Source organism: Coloeus monedula (genome assembly GCF_965178545.1).
Source record: "Coloeus monedula genome assembly, chromosome: 2".
Classification (NCBI taxonomy): domain Eukaryota; kingdom Metazoa; phylum Chordata; class Aves; order Passeriformes; family Corvidae; genus Coloeus; species Coloeus monedula.
Window position 1 is genome coordinate 75,748,322 of NC_138782.1, and position 18,156 is coordinate 75,766,477.

Consider the following 18,156-nt stretch of genomic DNA (forward strand, 5'->3'; position numbering starts at 1 on the left):
CTGTTTCAACATACCTGACTTTTGCACCAGGGTAAGAGCATGTTTGTAAGTTATCGGCTCCATGGGACACCCTGCAAGTACATAGTCTGATTTATTGTGCTGTAGCTTGTGCTTATGCCCTTATCTTGAAAAACTCTGTGACCTCCATGAAAAAGTCAAACTGTTTAAAATGCTTGCCACACATCAAAAATTTATCCTAGCTACTTTTGTTAAATGATACATTAGGTTGCATTAATTACTCTGCCAAGCACTTCTTGAAATTTGGTTTTGTTTCCCTGCGTACTTCCATCTATCACAATGGCAGACTTTTTCAGGAAATGGCCTGTGGTGGGCTTTACAGAAGGAAAAAACACTTTTTCAGGAACTTAAAAACAGCACTTGCCCTAAGATGTTTGCTGTGGTAATAACTCAACTGTTGCTTTAAATAAAAAGCCTTTACAAAGATAAATTAAAGTTGCAGCCTTTATTTTATCTTTGTAAAGTTGCCAACTACGTTCTTATATACCTCCCCATGTTAGCACCTCACAGTGACACTTTATCATGGATAAACAGTCTTCTGGTGTGGTTCACAGCTCACCTACTTTTAGGCTGATGTGTAGGCTTTTAAGTGTTAAAATTGCAACAATAAAAATATTGCTTGGCTCCTTTCGCCATTCTTTGAATACCCTCCAGTACTTAAAATACTTTGAGATGAACCAAAAGTAGATGCAGCTATTGAGAGATGCATTTTGGATTAGCTCTTGCAGAAGGTGAAATTCATAGAACAACTTGGTTTTGCAACTTAGTTTGATTAAAAAAGCAGCTGCTGTTTAGATATTGCTGCACAGATGCAAGAAGCCCAAGTCTTAAAAAGGATATTTCTCTTCAGGCTGGAATGAATTTCCTCCTTTCTTTTGCAGAAATTACTTTTGCAGGTGAAGCAATTCTCATGAGAATTTTTTTCTTTTCTTGCTCAGTCTTTCACTCCCATCACGGAGCCCTTGCAGTACTGATTTCAAGTTATGAGGCATTGATAGGGAAAATTTGTCTACAGTCATTGTCATTCCAAGTGGAACTTTACACCATACAGTTTGGCACAGTGATTAAGCTCTGCTTCAGGGAAATAAAACACTCAGAGAAGATGAGTCAGGCTTGAGGTTGATTGGCAGAGAAACTTGTGTACAGCACCTGCCCATGCTATTCCTGGATCTTGCTGTTGCTGGTGGTATCATTCCATGAGCATTAGGTTCCCTCATTAATATAAAAATAACAGAGGAAAGCAGTGTCCTCTGAAAACTGTAGTAAGCTCAACCTGCAAAGCAGTGCAAGAGCTGATACTATAATTAGCTCTGTTTTTTTCAGTGTAGTTATAAAATGGTCTTAATGTTGTTTCTTCCCCTTATCCAAATATATATCATAAAATCAAAGAATGGTTTGAGTTGGGAGGGATTTCAAAGATCATCTAGTTCCAACCCCACTGCCATGCGCGGAGACATCTTCCACTAGATCAGGTTGCTCAAAGTCCCGTCCATCCTGGCCATGAACCCTTCCAGGGATCATGCATCCACAGTTTCTCTGGGCAACCTGTTTCTGTGCCTCACCATCCTCGCAGTAAAGATTTTATTTCTAATATCTCATCTAGACCTTCCCTCTTGCAGTTTAAACTCATTTCCCCTTGTTCTATTGCAATATGCCCTTGTAAAAAGTCCTTCTCCAGCTCCTTTACAGGCCCCTGTTAGGGGCTGGAAGGCCACAATTAGGCTACCCCAGAGCCTTCTCTTCTCCAGGCTGAACAACCTCAACTCTCTCAGCCTGTCTTCATAGGAGAGCTGCTCCAGCCCTCTGGTCATCTTCGTGTGCCCCTTCTGGACCTGCTCTAACAGGTTGGTGTCCTGCATATGTTGGGCACCCCAGAGCCGGATACAGTGCTCCAGGTGGGGTATCACCAGAGTGGTGACTTGCTGGCCATGCTTCCTTGGATGCAGCCTTGGACACAGTTGGCTTTCTGAGCTGTGAGTGCACATTGCTGGGACACATTGAGTGTCTGGTCAACCAACACCCCCAAGTATTTCTCCTCAGGACTGCTCTCAATCCATTCTCCACCCAGCCTGTATTTTTGCTTGGGATTGTCCCGATCCAAGTGCAGGAGTTTGCACTTGGTCTTGTTGAACTTCATGAGGTTCACACAGTCCCACCTCTCAAGCCTGCCAAGGTCCCTCTGGATGACATCCCTTCCCCCAGCGTATCCACTGCACTGCACAACTTGGTGTCAGCAAACTTGCTGAGGATACTACTCTCAATCCCACTGTCCATGTTGCTGACAAAGATGTTGTGCAGCACCGGCCCAAATGCCAACCCCATTGACCGAAACTCTTGAGTGCAACTTTCTATATGAATAGATCAGTTGTAAGTTGGAGAAAAGTTCAGTAGCTTTGAATCTATCTGCTGAGACAAAGCACTTTTACACCAGAGAGCTAAAGGCATGTACTTTATGCTGATTCTAGGCAGAGACAAATAATGCTCCCCATTTCTACAGAGGAGTAAGTAATTTTGGCATAATTTTCATCCCTTTCCTAAGAATCCATCACAACCAAAATGGGGTTGATTTTTGAAGAGCTGGACTTTCTTTCTTCTCACAGTATTTGGGGTTTGAATCCTGCTGTGATCTCATGGGATGGGAGGACAGAATTAATGCTTGGGGAAAACAAGTTGCTTATTGTTGTTTGTTTCTATTTTATTCTTTTTATTTCCTTGAGGTTTTGTATTGCAGTAAGGAAGAAAATGAGTTCAAGAAGTGTTTGGACAATACTTTCGGACGCATAGTGTGACTCTTGGGATGATTCTTGTGGGTCCCTTCCAACTTGGCATAGTCAGTGATTCTGTGAAATACTGCGGGGAGAAGGAATGTGACAAACACCACAGTTTTAGTGCTTGCCACATTATGGCAGACACGTGCTCTCTTGCAGGGGGGAAATAAGCTTTGAACCACTTCTTTCAGAGCTCCCAGGAAGGAGGTTGAGGGCTTTGGCTCTGATCTCACCTAGTGTTTTGGCACCAAGGCACCAGTCTCACTCTGGAGGACATCAACAAAATTACAGTGACAACTGTGACAGCATTGGCGGTTTGCCTGTGTGAATGTAGTGTCTTATGGCCCTGGCATGTGGTTGTTACAAACACCACATTTGTCTGCCATTACCTCTTCTAATTGGAGGTCAACGAAGAAACACTAACTGAAAATGTAACGCTCTAGTTTAAAGGCCCTTGCAGTTCTTGAAAGCCAAGAGATTGTATATTAAATATGTTACGTATTTGCAGCCACATTACACTCCTTTTTAAAGGAGGAAATTGTCAGAATCAAGGACTTTACATCTAGAGAGAGTATCAAGAGATGGATTTCCTATGATGACCTTAAATGCTCTTGAACTTTGAAAACCATATGCCAGAGTAGCAGAGTAGCAGTTGGCTCTACATCCATTATATTTAAGTAGTCCCATCCAATGCAGTTCAGAGATTCCTTAGGTGTCTGGAGTAGGAGCCAGATCTCTCTATTCTAAGTAAGAGGATGAAGCAATAGACTTTGCATTGCTTTCTTCACCAGTCCAGTTCAAGTCCTGTTTTAAGGTATAAATGTCTGGATTTGCTCTATCCCCTTGTATACCACAGGGGACTGATGCACAGTTTATGTTGGGAGCTTTTGTTCAGCAGAATGCAGAACAATGGAAATGTGGTTTAGGATGGAGGGGAGTGCAAACTGCTCTTAGAAAGAATTAGCACACTACCAGACCACACAATGTGGGGAATAATACTAAAATATTAAAATAATACTCTCTCTGTTCATTTGGATTGTCATATAGGCTTTGTGATTCACTAATTCCAAGCTTTTAATAGTAAATTGTTAATTTTTTCTGCTGAGTATGCAGGGAGTTGGAGAGCTTTTTAAGATGGAAATGTCTGTAGAACCTCTAGACTTTATAAAAATGCTCATTTGTTTTAAGCCTACAAGAGAAGTGATTGCTTAGTAGTCTAACTAAAGCTCATTATGAAATATTATTCTTATGCCTTACTCAGTAGAACTTTTGTTTGAACTTGCAGTGGTTTGTTTTCCACTTTTCTAGTGAAGGGAGATGTTAGTTGACTTACTTAATCCCAAGATGCATTCCACGCTCCATTTCTTTCTCAGAATTCCTTAAAACACAAGGCAAAATAGCATGGACTAAAACAGACCCGTAACCATTGAACATAGCGTAGCGAATTCCTTTTTACACACAGGAGTTTTAAACAAGAGCTTAAGCAATTGTAGTGGAGCTTAAAGGATTGCCTCACATGTCTTAAATGATTGCATTGTTGATTGTAAATAAAAAATAGTTTTGATTTTTACAGTAAATGGGAAAATACCTTTTGCCATCAAAAATATTTAAAAAGTCATTCAGTCAGACACCTTAAATGAGCACGTGTTAAAGTCTTCAGGAACCTCAGTAGGTAGGTTCTTTGCTTATAAAGAGATATTAAAATTATAATATTGTAGTGAAAATACTTGGGATTTGTCTTCTTTCTAAACAAGTCACTGAAAACTTCTTCCCTTCTATTTTTCCTCCAACTTTCATATTCACTCCTCTGATTGAACTCACCTCCAGTAATTAAGCATGAACACATTGCTATTTTAATTAACTCTTACTCACAAGTATGAATTCTATTTAATGTTCCTCAGTGGGAATCTACCTCCAACTTTTCTTCTCCCATTTGTACAGGCTTATCCATGTTATTTCTCAAAGGTAGTGAATATTATTAACTTCATTCTATACAGGAACAGAAGCATTCAGAATGAAATTTGTCTGTGGCTCTACATTGATGAGGTGTTGCTCTGGGGATACGGTTTGCTGTTCTAATGGCAGTGGTTTGCTGATCCTCAGAGTTGAGTTTTCAGATGTGGATTGAAAACTTCATCAAGACAGTTATTAAAATCTTACACAAATAGCAGTTCAGAGAACTTCAGCATCAATAAAAAGCCCCCTCTCAATACATCTAATAGTAATAAAGGCGGACAACATGCAGTCTTTTGATCATTATGGTGTTTGTGTGTCTTGTATAGTGTAGATTGAATGGCCGATACCATCCATGGTGGAAGGTCAAACACAGAATGCTTCCACAAAAAAAATGCTCTAAAGCCTCTTAGCCTCTTTATAGCTGTTTAATTCTTGCTTAAACCAAGTAGTCATAAAAATGGGAAATTTCAGCACAGTCCTCTGCTGAAAGAAAAAAGTGATAGCTGCCTCTTTTCTTTTCTCACTAAGAGGATAAATGTCAAACTTTGGCACGCCAGCATTGTTCAGAATGAGAGTGCTCCTCTGCAGAGTGGGAATATTTCTATTCATCTGCCCACCCATCACTTTGCCTCATGGAGCCTGGCCGGGGAGGTGGGGTTTAATTGTGATGATAATGCTGCATTGAGGACAGATTGCTCTGGGACCACAATCATGAGGTTTATTCACACAGCTGGCAAAAGATCATTAGATGATTGCAGTTGTCAGTCATCATTGGTTTGGGCCAGCATTCGAGCCACTGACCCAGCAGGGAGAGACACATTGACTTCCTTTACTAGGCCACCAAGATAACCAGACTTTCCTGGTTGTATTTTTCAGTACTGTGCTAGCAGTGTCATGTAAGTCCATTTAATAGTCATTAGGTTTCCGAGGAAGAGGATTTACTTTTAGTAAGAGTTATATACACAGATATATATCTGTCTGTGCCACAGGACAGTGTTTAAATTCAAACAGATTTCCAGAACAGTAGCAATTATAGTCATTTATTTGATAGTGAAGCTCAAATTACTTGAAAATGAAATGTTGGTCGCTCTGTTAATAGGTGTTTGCACACCTGTAGTATACATATGGGCAAGTTTTAAAAATGTTTTCTTTGGTTTTAACATATAAATATTTAATATTTTAATTTATAAACCATTTTCTCAAGTTTAACTAATACAGATCCATAATGCAAGTGGTGGATTTTTCAATATGTCTCTGTTCACCAGCTGTTCCTGTAGATTTTGTTATATATGTGAACTCCCTGGATGGCCTTCACATTTCTCAATCATAGTTTTATGAAAGGCAAAAGCGAGTGAGAAGGGAGGCACTAGTTCTGTTTTAGGAGTCTGTCTTTTCCACTTCTGCTTTTGAAGCTTCTCTTCTTAAAATGATATAAAATCTGTATAAGAACAATCTCAGAAGCTCATCTAACCCACTGGAGACCCAGGAGGTAGGACACTGGTTTTTCCTGCAGGAAGAGAGGAACCAGTTCCTACTGCCTAACAGGTGGCTGCAGCTGTGAACAGAAAAACCTGCCATAATAAACAAGGAGCAAAAAGACTGGGAAGAGGAAGAAGCTACAATTCCTGAATGTGGACATGGTGGTGATATGGGCATGTACCCATGTCCCAAAACTGGCCATTGTGGCTAGAGCACACTGCTCTGTCCTGGGCACTGTGGCAGGTCACTTCTGCCTGTACTATTCCTGACTGGTTTCCGTCTGCCTTATGTTTAAAAGCCTTCACTTCCTAGGCAATCTGTCCCAGGTTCGCACCGAGTTTACTGTTAAAAAGCTTTTGCAGTGAATAGGGGATACACCACCTAAAGGCCTCACCTGAATTCCCTTCTTGAGTTTGAAATGTGTTGCTTTGTGTCCCTCACTGACATGGAAGACAGTTAGTTCTCTTCTAGTTGCAGCCAACTTCTGCATGTTTAGAGATTGTCACTGTGTCCCCCTCAGTTTTATTTTCCTTTAGACTAAAAACAATCAAAACAAAAGAAAAATCTGTGCTCTCTTCAGTTTTTCTAGTGGATTGTATTTCGTGGGCCTCCTATCACTCTGCTTTTTCATCCTGGAATCTGTTTAAATGCTCAGCATATGGTGTGTCATGGTTTCAACTGAACACAGCACTCCAGCTGAGGCTTTGCAAATGTGAATGCAACAGGAGTGGTACTTCATAACATCTTGTGGGTGAGATTTTGGTTTATGTCCTCACGTAGGGTTTGCCTTTTCCCTAACAATTCATTGTTCAAGTTCAGTTTGGCATGTCTACAACTCTAAGATACTTTTCTAAACTATGTTTTAGTGAGCTGTTCACTATTCTTTATGTGATTGCATCTGTCAGGTTGTAGTAGGTTGTATTTCTGGCCTTGCTGGATTGCATTTTACAGTGTCAGCTAGTTTTGCCTTCTGTTTGTTACTCATTCCAAACAGCACTCCCTTGTCACCTCTTTTCTGCAGTGTCTCAGTGTTTCCTGTCAGCAATTAAGCTTCACCACAGCTCCATACTCCCATTTAAATACTTCACAGTGGATACATCTCTCATTCTGAATAGTGTCCCTGTCGGCAACCAGGGAACTGGAGTGTTTCCAGAATAGACGTGGCTCTGGCAGAGCTGGGAGGTTTGTGTTTTGGAGTTGCAGGCCTCCAGGCACACACAAGTTCATAACTAGTTTATGCAGTTATTTATTAGGCTTGGCATACAACTGTTACAAAGAGGTTTAAGGAGGTAGGGCAGCCTGCAGACAACAAATTAGAAGGTTGTTGCTCTTTCATTTACTTGGTTATTGCAGGACTTAAGAGTCTTAATCATGGACCACAATCAGCAGTGTGCTGGATAGCATGGAAATGCAGACCAACACAGGGCCCTTACCAACCACAGCTTGAAGCAGAAGAGAGAAATAAATTACATTTGGAAGATTAATGATGATGGCTGTGCATTAACTACCTAAAGGAGACAAAACCAAATTAAAACTGGTAAAAAATGCAGATAAATTCTTGAGATATGTATATATACACACACATAATCACCGCAGCCCAGTAAAATTATGCTTGCTGTCTTCATCCAGGGTCAAAACTGCTTGGTGGATTAGGGGTTTTGTTGTTGTTTTTGTTGTTGCTGTTAATTAACATTCATCGTCATGGTGGAAAGCAGAGTACTAGAGCTGAGAGTGGAAAACAACAGTTTCAAATGTTGGTGGGATCTTACATAGACATGGAAAATGAGAACCTCTGCGAAGTAAATGAGTGTGTGTGGCCACTACTTGGAGCAGACTCTGCTATTGAAAGGGAAAAAGGGAAGCAAATTATAACATGTATTGTAACCTAAAGTTATAACTCTTGCATTCACTGTGAACATGATTATCTTAGAAAAGGATGCATGGTAACAAAGATGATAATATAATAGTTGTGAGCAGTTCAGTTTATACTGAGCAAATAATTTTTGCTAAATAGTAGAGAGGAGGTTTTGGAGAATCTCTCTTACCAGTTTATGATGGCACAATCATACCTCTTAGCATATATATGTTGGTGTTGCTGGCCACTTTGAAGGGCATAGTCTCCATTTATACTAAACACAGAAAAAAAAAGAGCTCAAAAAGCTTAGTCAATAGCTTTGTCAACAGATTTGGTGGGTTGTTTTTTCTTAAATTGGGTTCATTGCTGAAGAGAGAGGGCAAGCTGAACACAAAGTGCTTTGATAAGTATCCAGAGATGCAGAGTGGTGAACTTGCGTAAGTGGAACATGTATGAGTAGAGTCATTCTGCAGACCTCTCTTACTTGCCCTCAGTATAAAAACTGAAGTAGTAAAAACTTACAAATCACAAAATCTTGGGGCAATCTGAAAGAACATTTTTTTGAGGGAAAAGAAAGAAGGATAGCTCTTTTTCAGTTCACTTTCTACCCAGGAACAGTTCAGTCACTAATTTTCTCTGGGCTTTTGTCTGCTTATGATGCAGCACAAATTCATCAGTGTGCAATTTTATTAATGGTAATCTAGTTTGCATCTTCATTTAGCAGTTGATTTGATTTTATCAACACTGCTCAGAGGTACTGATAAAATATTATCTTTCCTTAGATTTTTTCTGCTCTGTCCTTGAGACATCTCCCAGGAGATTTATGGGACAAGGAAAGCCTCTAAAAACTATCATTTTTATTCACAGTAACCAGTGTTTCAGCTGTGTAGATGAATGATATAAAGAAATAGATTATTTCCTTAGTTCCAGCTTCTGTTCTCATAGACAGGGAAAAATTGCTACATAAATTCTCCCTGACAGCTCCCTGAACTGCTTGCTTTTCATCCAATTTGTCAATTATTTTTGAAAGTAGCCGTGTACAGAGATCCCTGCTAGCAGCTAAAAATAGTCTGGATGCAGAAAAAGCTTCAAAGCGTAATGGTAGAATGCCTGAAATCTGGGAGTCTTCTACTAGTAGGAACATCCCTGACTTTTTCTTTCTGCTTACTGATGGTTTTTGAACTGATAGCACTCATTCTAGTTGATCTGGCATCATTAGACATTTGATACGTGTATTTATTGATAGTTGATTATTAGTTGTGGATTACCTAATGTCTGATACAAGTTTATTGGCTTTTACTGTCTTGTTCATCTTTTGCCTAAGAAAGGAAAGATTGCTGCAGACTGTCCTTAGTGTTAGGGCTTCTTAAAAAAAAAGCATGCCTCTTTTTTATTCATTTTTCTCTGCGCTGTTCCAAGAGTATTACAAGGGTGCTTCAGCACACTCCTTGGTGTTCCTGGTATGAAGTACCTTCAAAGTCTTGGTTTTGACATCTGTCTGGAAACTACAGCAGCAGTTGAAATTTTTGCTGGGTTGCTTTGTACTAGATTTGGTTTAATTTTTTCCCTAAGTATTGTTACAACAGTGAATGAAAACTGATAATTCTCTTCTGCTTCTTGCTAGTCACTGAGTGGTTTTTCTTCATTGTACAAATGGCTACTGCAAATCTGAAAACAATAGTAGTCTCTCCACAGCAAATTTTCAAAATCAATAGCATCTGAACCTTAAAATTATTTTTTCTAAGATAGCACCCTAGGTATTTTCCAGGACTTAAGTTTTTCCTCGACCATTCTCAAGGGATTTTTTTCTTCTGCTGCTACCATTTTGGTGGTTTTTAATCATGTAGGGGCACAAATGAGTAACTTTAAATTCAAGTTTATCTCAGAAAGTGAATTATATGTAGCTATAATTTGAGTGAGAAAATGCACACGGAATTGCTTCACAATATTTTTAATTACCTATTCATTTCAGTAAGTACTTCAGAATAAATATTCACAGGAAAAGTGATTTGGAACTGATTGTGAAATATGCACTGTCTGGTGTAGATGATCTCTGTTTTCTTTCAAACCAAAAAGCATGAATGGCTTTTTAATATTGTACTAGCCACATGCAGAATTTTTGTAGGTGTTTAGTGATTTATAGCACTTCGGCATTTGGGTAGCCAACTTGGCATCTATAAACATGGTATGATTCTCTAAGGAAGAGAGAGCAGAGCCTTCTGAAATTGCCTGGCATTTGAAAGTCATGAACAAAGCTTCTTGGCCATGTAAAAAACGCATGGATCCTCTCAAGGCTTTGACACAAGCTGGCACTTGACATCCGCGTTGTCAAGATTGAATTTTCTCTGTGCAAGAATTTTTGGGTATGGGTTTGCAAGTGAAAATTGAGCACCCTGAACTGTGTAGCTGCCCCTATGTTATGGAGAAAATCCAACAGTAGTTGTGTCATCCTCCTGAAGCTTGTAAACACTCAGCAATGAGGCTATGTTGAGATGACCAAGCAAGTTTGAAGCAAGATGGAGTCAAAGAAAGAAAAGGTAAATTAGCTAGTTACTAGCTAGTTTGAGTGAATGTATCTCTTTCTCAGCACATTGGATTAGGTGTGTGCACCTACCCCATCATAAAACCATAAAGAAGAATAGTTCTTGTGAGGTAGCTTGCAAAAAGTGAGTTCTCCCTCTTGTTTACCCATGGAAAGTTGCCTCTACATTTTTGTTCTTATCATGTTTCTCATCACAGCTTGAACTGATTTCCAGCATGGTAAGAATGAGTAGTGTTTGCTTTCTAATGCCTACACACTATTGCAGTGAGTTGCCTCGTCAGAGCAGTTTATTCAGTGAAGTAAAGCATGATTTAATGACAGAAAATGGACTAGCTAGCAGCTGTTATTTATGGTTTTATTCATAATGGTGTGGTGCTTCCATCGAGACATTCCTTTGCTTGTCTCATGCTATACTACTTTATAGTAGTACATTTCCTGAATGCATAAGCACAGAGGCAATTCAGAAAAGGGACTGTAACTTACAAAGGCCCCTGGGTCATTTTTCTGTTTAATATGACTACAATGTATGTTTAAATGAAAAGGTAAATTTATCTCTCATATCTGTCTGTCTCTACACTGTACACTAAGTCATCTTCAAGGCAAATTGATGAAAGGAGTAACTGTACCTGACAGATTCTAATTATTCTGCTGCAGGAAGCTCTGAGATTGCACTGAAAGGGCCAAAGGATAAACAGAAGAGGCACGAAGCCTCTCTGGTTGCAGAAGTAGAGTGTGTGTAGGGGTCTCACTGGATCCCATTTACCACTAAGGCTTTATATAAAGGGGATGATACCTTTTAGCTTATCTAGAAAAGAGTGATTTAAATTTCTGCCATGCCAGTCTTGCAGGATTTGTGATCTTTCACCTGTATTTTTCTCTTGTCTTCCCCTACATCCTCCCACCACCCTGTGAGAGACCTCCCTGCAGTCAATTGCAGCTAGGCAGCTGAACCTAGTAGTAAGGAAACATTTCTTCTAAAAGACCATCTCCTGGCACTTTGCCTCTGTCAGCATGAGTCTGCTTTTTGTGCAGGTGGGTGGGTGGTGAAACAATTTCTTCTGAGCGGATTCTTGATTATTTTCATAGTGCTTTTGCAAACGTCTGTGGTGGGTGTTCTTCTTTCTGGGTTTTACCTGCATGAATTTTTACTGTACTGAGTTACTTTGGCCCCTCTCCAGCTCTGTGTTAAGCAAGCTTTGCAACCCACACAGAATTGCTTTGAAGCTAATTTTAGAGTCTTAAAGAAGATGGATGAGGATTCCCCTCTGAAGAAAGGAAACCTCAGATCCTGTGGATTTACTCTGTAGTGGTGACAGTTCTCTGTTATTTTTCCTGACTTCTGATTCATGCTCTATATAAGAATACAAGAACTGGTGGTTGGTAAGAGCTGCTCTTACGGGTGGCCATTGGCTGGCTGCCAGAGCTGCCTAAGGGGCCACTGCTGATCTTATCCTTGGGTCCATGCCACTGCTGCAATAAATAGGGAGTTTTGCTTCTGATGAGTTATATAGTCTTTAGCCCCAGACTAGTGTCAGGTTTTTTGTAAGGTCAGAGTTGATGAGGGATGGAATGGGCTATGGACAGGTGCTGTGGAAGGCAGCACATGATTCTGGTTGAATCAGTGACTTTTCTGCCCTGGCATCTTGAGAGGATTTCTCCTTGCCTGCCAGTTCAGCAGAAGTGTCCAGACTTGCTGGTGTGAGAGCAGGGTCTTTGTGACTTGCCTTCCTGAAGCACCAAGTGTTAGGGCTTGTCGGTGGGACATGTTCCTATGTGGCATTGTTCAGCCTCAGGCACTGTTATCTCGGTACCTAAATATAGGTTTGAAAACCTCGATGTTCCATCTGTGCAGGAAAACTTTCTCCAGGGGCTACTCCTTTAAGTTTACTGTCCTGGTCACCTTTCAAAGATACTAGTGTGGGATTTTTAAAACAGTGAGCCTTTAACAAAGCATTTGGGAATTGACATTTGGGAATTGACATTTCAGAAAACATGGGCAACGTTATATGATTTACTATGAATTCTTTATGCTTCCACAAATCTCAAATGTTGGTGTGTTATGAGAAATCTTCACTTAACAAGGGAAATACTTTATGTGAAACTGGATGTTTGAAACTCAGTTCCAAGAAGTAAAACCTGAAGTAGTCATTCCCTATAGCCACTGTGTCTGGGGTTGCTGGGACTGAACAGAATGTTTTGCCTCCCCAGTGCTGTCTGTAACTTTGTGGTGGCTGCAGCAGTGTGTGAGGGCAGCTGCTCTTACCTAGAAGCAGAAAACAATGACTAAATTTCACAAAACTGCTAAATCCTGTGTTTGTTTCAAGTGAAAAGGAATTATCTCAGAAAAATTATATAGGAGACATTGGAAAAAATTGTTTTAAAGGCATTGTTGTGGTGTTAATAAACCTAAATTATTGAACATGAATTTTTAATAAGGAGCATTCCAGCTTGATTTATATGCCATTTTAATTGCTCTTTGCAAAATTTTTTTGCATTTCACACAATGGATGTCAATCTAATGACAAGTGTAATTCTTACCTGGTTTTGATCAAGCACACATAGACATGGAAACATTTGCTATTTCTGGTATGTAATACCTAATCTTGAAAGAGAGTTTGAAAGAGACATTATTAGAATAACTACTGGCTTCCTAAGAATAATTAGCCTACTGTGACATAAGGAGTGTTTTCAAGTCTCAGAAATTAAAGTTTCTTTTCAGGTATAAAATTCATGTTTTATCTACAGGAAATAATTCTTTTTTGACAAGACAAACTGGTCACTTTTTAACTGGATTTTAATGGTTTGCCCTTCATGAGCGAGTCAGGCAAATGACAAAAGATTTCTGAACATTCAGATATTGTTCACAGTTCAAAACATATATACATTAGACCCATATGGACAAGATTATTTTAGATGTGTGTTTTACAGCAGTATTTCAAAACCTGTGTTGAATACCTTAGAAGGTTAATTTTAAATGTGTACAGGTTTGCAGCTGGTTTTTTGTGTAGAAGGATTATAGGTTTTGTAAAAGCAAGATGATTTCAGGTGCACTTTTCTTACCCCAACATCTTTTAATGTCTCCATTATATAAACAGAAAAAATAGTTCTGAAAGGGAGTAAAAGTGAAAATAAAACCTCAGAAGTTGTTGAGGTTTTTAATTTTTAAAAATTGAAGTTTCTATTCAATGTCAGTAATTTTAGGTATTTTTAGTTATGTGGCACAATATGAGTGCATTAGTTTTACTTATTTGTGGGAATTATTGTGTCACTTTCTTTAATATTCAAAATACTGATTTCATATTTGCTCGTAAGAGAAGTGCATGTCGGATGATTGCCAAAATTATTTTTAATTCTGTGTGTAAGTATCAATGTCTGTCTGTGTTATCTCTGTAGATAAATGAAAGAAAAACTTTATTTGCAGCGTCTGTTTTTCAAATCTTTTTACTTTTCTAAAAGACTTAGTTTTGCCTCCTGGTGACTTGAGATGGAGAGGATGCTTCTTGTCATAGCAGAGGCAGAGGTGGATAAATATAGAGTCTTTCTGAATTAGTGTCTGTGTCTACAATGCAAGCTGATATTTCCCCTCTTCCCTAAGTAAACATTCACCTAACATAAATACTTCACATTTAAAGATAATAATTAGGAGGACAAAGAGCTCCCCAGGAATGAATGTGTAGAACATTTTTATCCTATTCAGCCCCTAAGTAAATTTACAAGCCCAATCACAGAGCTGTTAACTGTATTTGCTTGTAAAACTTATTCTGTAAACTGTCTCTGACATAAACTTCCACTGACTTTTTCAGGTGAAGATGGAGTGTAAATTGCTTTCAAATGCTAAGTTTAAAAACCAAAACAACACACCACTCTCTAAATATATATGTGTGCACTAAAGAAGAATGATAAAGACTGGGCTCTGTGTAGCTTATACAGCTTAATTTTCATGTAATTTATAGCAAATAGTGTTGCTTTTTCCTTGCATCACAATAAGTAGACTAGAGGCTATAAATGTATGCCTCAGGTTCTACCATCTGAATTGAAAGTGGTTCTGGCACTGAGACCCCACTGCCATGTGACACAGGGATATTAGAGGGAGACAAAGCTACAGCTATTCCAGGGCTGCTGTACTGTTCCAGCACTATGGTCCTAGAATAGCACCAAGGGTTGCACACAGCAGGAGTGCCCTGTCTACCACACAGCATTGCTGTTGCATTCCTAAAGGCTGAAGATACTTATTTTTAGCAGGTCCCTCCTCGAATGGTGAGTTTCAGCGTTCATAATAGTATTTCTGAAGTATTTTTCTCCATCCTTTTCCCTTCAAATAAATTTTTCTAACTTGTCCTCTTCTTACATATGCTGAGTTTAGTGACATGAGACCTTATTGGACAATATATGAACAATGAGTAATATAATGTGGCTGGCACAAGTGGATCACTCCTGTCTGTGATAAAGCAGAAAAATGTTAGTACCCTTTTATGAGCATTTACCATTGTAAAAGCTGACAGCATCTAAAATTAGGCATGAAACACCATCTTGGGAATCCTTTTTAGGGCTTGTCCTTTGCAGTTTACCTTAATCTTTGAGATAGAAGCACGTCCCTTTATTGGTTACATGAATAAACCACTGGACTTGCTTCAGAGATAACAGCTAATTTAAAGGTGAGATTGAATCAGTTGTTGAAAATAGTCTATCTGGAGATGCTTAAATAGCTTCACATATCTCAGCGTCTCGCTGAATTGATTTCCACCCCCTCTCTCGTGTGTTCATCTTGCAGGGAGAGATAATCATTATTTTAGCAAAGATAGGACTGAAAACCCTTAAATTGCAAGTGTCAGTTTGACATGCATCTTTTTTTTCTGTTGAGATATCATTTAATGGTATGTTTTATCTTAACTGATGACAATAAAAGCCCTACAGAAGTCAGTTTTTAGGGAGTTGTAAAAAAAATAAAGTCCTCATTCAGAAACCAGCATTAAAATTCGTGGCATATTTTAATCATCAGGAAAGGGCTGGCCAACAGCAGTAAGTTTCTGGAAATGTAGAAAGGCCAGGTGCTCGCTTCCCGAGAATTGCCAGCACCAGCTGGAGGTGATGGATGGCGTTTTATGGGAGAGTCTCTGGGACTCCTCATCATCATCCTCAGCAGTTCTCCTGTTCATCAGTTATTTTGTTTGTTTATAGTGTTCAAGTAACTATTTAAAGTGAAAATTCTTTATATTCTACCGTTCTGAGAAGCACTTTGTCAGTTAAGATACAGTTATGGCTGCAGTTGGAAACAGTGATTTCATCTGTGTAAAAATGCCCCAAGACTTTTGTTTTTTGGGTTTTTTTCCATCTACTGGGCACTGTGAAATACTGAATTTTTATCTGTAATATGTCTAGAGGTTTTGGTAAAACCTTTGGAGGTAGATGTGATTTCATTTGAAATTTCTCACATTTCCTTAGCAATGATTGAACTAAAATTAAATGTGATTACTTTGTTTTCAGCATGCCATGTGGATTTACATGTTTCACATTACAGGCAATGCTCAGAATAAATGTGTTGCATAGGTTCATATTACTGGTGAGGTTCATGTCTTGTAAAAATAGAACCTGTTGATCGTGTGCGTTATAAATCACAGTAGGACTATTTCCTTTAAAAGCAGAGATTGTAAACAGGCAACTAAATTATAAGACTGTGTCATTTTTCATTTACTACATTTTTGTTCTAATTAGAGTAGAAGCTGCAATGATGTTAAAGCGAGGCAGTGAAAAGGAATCAGCCAGAATTTTAGGACAAGCAATAAACTGCATTCACAGCCACGTGTTTTGCTTGACTGGCAAAATATGACACAGTGGATCCCAAATTAGAGTATGCAGGCAGAGACATGCATCAAAACAAGAAGATGTGGGAACTGTGTTAAGCAATTACAGTCTATGTTTGTGTACATGGAGTTCAGCTTTTAACTTCACACAGTGCTGTGGCAGCAAGCAATAGAAAGACATATGAAAGCATGTGCTATGTGGATACTTGATGTTTTGGGAGCTGGTTTCCTGAAAGCCAGTGGGCAGTTCAGTTGTCTTACATAATGGACTGGGGATTCTGCAACTTCTCCTGGTTCTAGTTGCTACATAATGTCTGAAAGTGCACCAAGTGCTACAAAAGTTTCTGTCGTGGCTTGTGTTTCCATCCTGATGAGGTGAAGCGTCTCTGAGACAACCTTGAAAGACTGGGATTAGTCCACTTTTGCTGGACACAGACTTGCCCTGGTGAATTCATCTGTGCAGGTAATCTGGTTTTAGTTCTGTGCTCTGCGCTAGCTCAGTCTTTGCTCCTTTCACATGTGATGGACCACGTAGCCCTTGTGTTTTCACAGTCTCCCCTTGCAGAGAACTGTATTCTTTTGGCAACATTTTCTTAAACCCTCTTGTGTGTAGAATTGATAGAAAAGACACCTAAACATGATATCATCATACATCATTTGTATTGTCTCATTTTGATACATTTTCCAGAGCTATTAAGAAACCAAACTGGTGGTGCCCATTACTGAACCTGACCTGGGCAATTGGTGCAAGTTGCTCAGGTTTTACCCATCAGGCACAACAGAAACGATCACCTCTGATTCTTGTTAACAGCACTTGTGGAGAGTTACAGCACTAAGAGTATTTTGTATTTCTTTTTCTCTTGTCTTAGGTTTTCTACCCTAGCAAAGATGGCACTAAGATCCCAATGTTTATTATTCACAAGAAAGGAATTAAATTAGACGGTTCTCATCCTGCTTTCTTGTATGGATATGGAGGCTTCAACATATCAATTACACCAAGCTACAGGTAAGCAGGGTGATTCCCACTTTCTTCTGAAGTATCTGGTGTTAACAACTGTCACAGACTGTGGACAGAGTGGACAATGAATTTGACAGGATGCATTTCAGGTCCCTGAGGAGCAAGATGGGTGCCATAAGGGCTGCCTGCACATCAGTGCCCAGGCATCATTTGTTAGGCTTTGTTAGTTCTGAATTCAAGGGTTTTGCCTGGGCTCACAGAAGAAATTTTGCCAGAGCAGAGAAGTGCTCTGCTCTCCTGAGGTTTACAACAGTCACCCAGCCTTTAGGATTACACTTTAACCTCTTCCTGCTCTGTCACTGAGTTCAACAGAAAATCATGGACATATATATTAAGGAAATATTTGAGCCCTTTGCTGAACTAATAACATAGGAAGTTTTCTTTTTTCAAGTTAAACAATTACCTATGTCTAGATAGTATAGAAAATCAAATGTTTGGCTAAATTAATGTAAATAATTAAAATTTGGCTGTGTTTTCATATTACATTTTTGAGATTATGTCAGAAGCAAAATCCTTCTATGTCCCATACGATCAAGAAAGAGGAAAGAGGATTGTGTCTTGAGATGCAAATGATACTGTCTCCACAAATGCAAAGCAACACTTAAACCAAAAATGCTGTGTGCAGAACAGGCTTTGCAGCTCTCAAAAGCCATAAGCTTTATTGCATAGATGATCTCTTTAAAGAAAAGACTTATTTCTTAAGCAAAGCATTTTGAATA

At 39.1% G+C, this 18,156-nt stretch overlaps 1 protein-coding gene across 1 annotated transcript in view; it reads left to right on the top strand.

Moving 5' to 3' along the window:
- The window catches only part of PREP (prolyl endopeptidase), a 91,825-nt gene that overhangs the window by 58,367 nt on the left and 15,302 nt on the right, over nucleotides 1-18,156 (top strand). Inside the window, exon 11 of the mRNA XM_082302535.1 lies at nucleotides 17,289-17,425. Coding sequence (XP_082158661.1) covers nucleotides 17,289-17,425 — 137 coding nt within the window. The remainder of the gene's footprint in view (nucleotides 1-17,288; nucleotides 17,426-18,156) is intronic.